At 40.1% G+C, this 4,215-nt stretch overlaps 1 protein-coding gene across 1 annotated transcript in view; it reads left to right on the plus strand.

Moving 5' to 3' along the window:
• The window catches only part of HOXA7 (homeobox A7), a 3,415-nt gene extending 1,040 nt beyond the window's left edge, over positions 1-2,375 (plus strand). The window contains exon 2 of the mRNA XM_014937735.1: positions 523-2,375. Within this exon, the coding sequence (XP_014793221.1) occupies positions 523-806 (284 nt within the window). The 3' untranslated portion in view covers positions 807-2,375. The remainder of the gene's footprint in view (positions 1-522) is intronic.
• Positions 2,376-4,215: the final 1,840 nt, after the last annotated feature.

The raw sequence follows: 4,215 nt of genomic DNA on the forward strand, positions 1-4,215 counted from the left end.
GGGGGTGGAGGGAGCCCCCGACATTAAAATAAAATAAATACAGCCCAGCCTTCCAGCTTTTTTATTTCCGCTTGCGAAACGCGAAAGTCTGGAAGGTTTTAGGGAAATACATCGCCTGGGGGGAAAGTTCCTCCTCCCAAAAGCAATTTCCTCCCTCACCTCCTCTCCTGAATGCTTTCTCTCCACTTTTTCTAGGTCTCGAGCAACTTAATTTTTTGCCCTGCCTGAGCAGGGCAGGTCGTGCGGCTGAAATGTCTTTGTTAGGGCAAAGTGGGGGGCGGGTGGAAGTGGGAGAAGGGTCTCATTGACTCTTGCTCGGCCGCCTTTTTGTTTGCTTGTTTGTTTATTTATTTATTTTAAAAATCATAATAATAATAATGGGTGAGGGAGAAAAAAAAAAAAAAAAACCAACCAAAAAAAAAGTCAAACCAAACCAAAACAACCAAACCTAAAAAAGAGAAAACTTTCCACCTCTTTTCTTCTCTTCTTGCCTAACTCCTGGCCGTGTGTGCCTGCTTTCAGGTCCAGATAGGAAGCGAGGGCGCCAGACCTACACCCGCTACCAGACCCTGGAGCTGGAGAAGGAATTCCACTTCAATCGTTATCTGACTCGGCGGCGGAGGATAGAGATCGCCCATGCCCTCTGCCTGACGGAGAGGCAGATCAAAATCTGGTTCCAAAACCGGAGGATGAAGTGGAAGAAGGAGCACAAGGAAGAGAGCTCCAGCACCCCGGCTCCCAACGAGCCCACGTCAGCAGCAGCCTCTGTCGAGAAAGTGGAAGAAGACGAAGAGGAGGAGGACTAAGGAGTCCCATTCGAGGAAGAGATCTCTTAGTATAACGTATGCACATGACAGTTGGAAAAGCTCCCTTTAAAGAAAGAAAAAAAAAAAAAAGAGAGAGACACTCACTGTTTTTATTAAAAAAAAAAAAAAAAATCAGTTCCCTTTAATATTCATCTTGCAAGCGAGCGTTTGCAAACATGAAAACGTCTCTTGGGGTGGTTTTCCAGCCTTCTCTCCACGCTCCCGTACTCCCCAAACCTGCCCTGTGCCGAACCTTTCGGTAATATCTCCTAAGAGCATCCTACAATCATTTGTTTTTTCGTTCCCCCAGACCTGGGTGGGTTTGTCCAGGGGACATTTCAGTGGGAGAACTGCTGCTTGCACAGATAGTAAAGCGTGACCTTCCGAAGTAACTACCTGACTCAATAGTCCCAATCGTGTGTGAGGGGAAAAGTGCATTAGGCTCATAACACGAAAAACTACCTAATTTTGAATAAGTAGCTCTGCACTTCTCTTTTTTTTTTTTCTTATTTCTTCTTTTTTTTTTTTTTAATTATTGTTAGAAAACTACCATAACTAACAGCTACACTAACAAAAGGTTAAACAGCAAGTAAGAGGAAAAAAAAAAATGTTCCACAAACCACTACAATCTACAGCAATGATTTGTACTACCTATTTTCCAGACTACCTATATATCTTGCTCCGCCTACCTATCTTCGAAAGTATACTGTATTTTAGTAGTCAAAAGAAGATAACATTACTAATGTGAATCGCAAAATGCTTTTAGAAATATAAGTGTAGTCGTTCAAAAAGCACGCATCAATAGCTTTGGTATAGAATTTGGTACCGAAAAGGCTGAATATATTTAAATTTAAAATAATATATTTATTCCAAAGCAATTATAAATGAAAACCATATGCTGCAATATATCTTTGTTCTCGATTCTTTACTATTCAAGTGAGGAAGCAAACACATGCCAATATTGTACAAAGCGGTTTAATATCTCCCGTTGGCTTCTACCTTCGGCTGCCTCTGCTAAAGGCCGTTTTCTTAGTCTAGGTTGATCTTACTTAATATAGCGAAAAGTGTTTTTTGAAAAGTGAATTTAAATGACCATGTAACCACCTTAAAACACAAACAAACAAACAAAAAACAATCAAAACCTGTTTGTCCTGATTATCCGAACGTGTTAATATGTAATACCGTGAATTTTCCTACAACAGCAGATACTGTATATTTGAACGATTTTTTTTTTGTCATTTATATTCGTCTTGGAGCTCATTTGTAAGATCATGTCATAAATTGGGAAGTATGTAATTAATTTGGAAACTTTGTAGCATGGTGTATTGTTAAGAACTCTGTATAAATCCGTCTTGAAGGTTTGGCTAAAGTTTATTCAAAAATTGTATGTTACAATGTGTTTCGATGTGTTCGTTGTGAACATTTGGATATGCCGTGTAAGTATTGGAAGTGGAAAAAAAAATAATAATGTCTGTGAACTCTCTTTGGAAGTGATACCGTGTTCAAGTATCTCCCACGATAAATGTGTTTTATGTTACACAGAAAATAAATATGCTTGTTGACAATGAATCGTGTTTCTTTATTAGGGAAACAGTTCGAAGGAAGCATCAAAAAATAATTTACACAGACAAATAAAGAAATTAGACCATATAAATCTTTTTTTTTTTCCTAATCAGAAGGAAGAAAAATCCAAGGTGATGAATTGATAGGAATCAGTCAATTTCTCTACCTCGACTTCGTGATTTTTTTTTTTTTTTCCCTAGCGCAGTTGATTAATAAAGCGGAAAGCCTTCTTTATGGGAGGGCTTCCTTCCACCGTGTTCCCGTGTCCTCTTGCAGTCGTAACCCCCGGTCCAGGCGGCCGGCGATCAAGCCGAAATCGCATGCAGCGAAATCATATTTTGTAATGAACAGAAAGTGCGATGCGAAACTTCCAAGTGTAAATGATCTGGTCGGGTACGAGTGTGGTTTGTGCGTGCGGCTTTCGGGGGGCGGGGGGCATCAGGGTGGCATTAAAAAGGGAAAAAAAATCGCCCCGCTTTAGAAAATGTATCAGTTTTGCCAGTTGCCACGTATTGTCAAGGAGGTCTAAGATTTTCAATCTTTGTGAAAAATAAAAAAAATAAAAATAAAAAAAGGTCGCTCGAAAAGTCCTTTTATTCGTCCGGGTAAATACAGGTAGAAGCAGAGCATCATTTGCGCAGAAGTTCCCTTTTTCTACTACACTCCTTCCCCGGTCAACGTACTAATTGTAATTTTAATAAAATTAGTACAAACTCCAGGTCTTTTAAAAAACTCCAGGGCTGCCTCTGTGGTAAGATGGCGCCTCTCTAAGACCTGCCTCTTCTTAGTGATGAGGAAAAGGCCATAAATCCGTTGTTGTTTATGAAAATTTACAACTTTGCAATACAACTTTATGAGTTGTTCGGTTTTTCCATTGGTCGTTGTCGGTCATGTGGATGGTAACCGTGAACATGAACTTTTTTATAATTTCCCTTGCGAGAATAGAGCCGCATTCTTTTGCTGAGCTCTGTCCTGCTTCGGATCTCTCTCTGGCTTTCAATCCCCATTTCATTTGTTCTTTGTAAGGCAATAGTGAACAAAGTGTGCGGAGGTTCGGCATAAGCAGCCGCCTAGAACACAGATCCGGGATGGCAATTTCCAGTTCCCCCGCTGGAAGGTGTGGCATATTGGATTCAAAGCACTGGCGTGGCAGATTTTCAACTTGCAACCTGGCTAATTTCCTGCTTCTTCTGGCACCAAAAGGAGGGCGATTCGTCTCCTGTGCAGCCAAAGCGACAGCTGTCAAAGTCGCAGGGGCTCCTGTGAGCCAGAACCTAAAAGGTGAGAAATGTATATGACACTACCGTAAGCAGGGAAACATGGTTTAATACGTTTAAATATTAGACATGTGCAATTAAACCAAATGGAAATGTTACCGGCCAGAATTAGAGGTGGCTGCAGCTCAGCTGATTTCGACTTAACCAGTGCATGCAAAAATATGCCTAAATAAAATGTCTTAATTTCTATTATTTAGCAAAGAAGCCGCGGATTTTTTTTTTTTTTTTTTTTTTTTCACGGAGTTTATTTCTATTTGCCAGGGGGTTGCTGAGACATTAAGCTTATTTTCTAAGAATTCAGGTTTACAGCATCAATCCGAGGGGATTTTTTTTTTTTCCAGCGCAAGGAAAAAAAAAAAATTAACATCCCCCCCACCATTTTAAATTTTTTAAATTATTATTTCGCAGCATTGACTCAAAGTTCAATTGCGGCATCTGGAATTTAGACGTGATTTATTTTTTGCTATTCCAGAAAAAAAAACAAAACAAAACAACCCACCAGTCAGCACAATGTCTCCTGGCTCCCCTGGATTGTCCAGGAGGATGGTTATTTCGAGACGGGTTTTTTT

The sequence above is a fragment of the Calidris pugnax genome, unplaced genomic scaffold, assembly GCF_001431845.1.
Source record: "Calidris pugnax isolate Ruff unplaced genomic scaffold, ASM143184v1 scaffold11, whole genome shotgun sequence".
In the NCBI taxonomy this organism is placed as follows: Eukaryota; Metazoa; Chordata; class Aves; order Charadriiformes; family Scolopacidae; genus Calidris; species Calidris pugnax.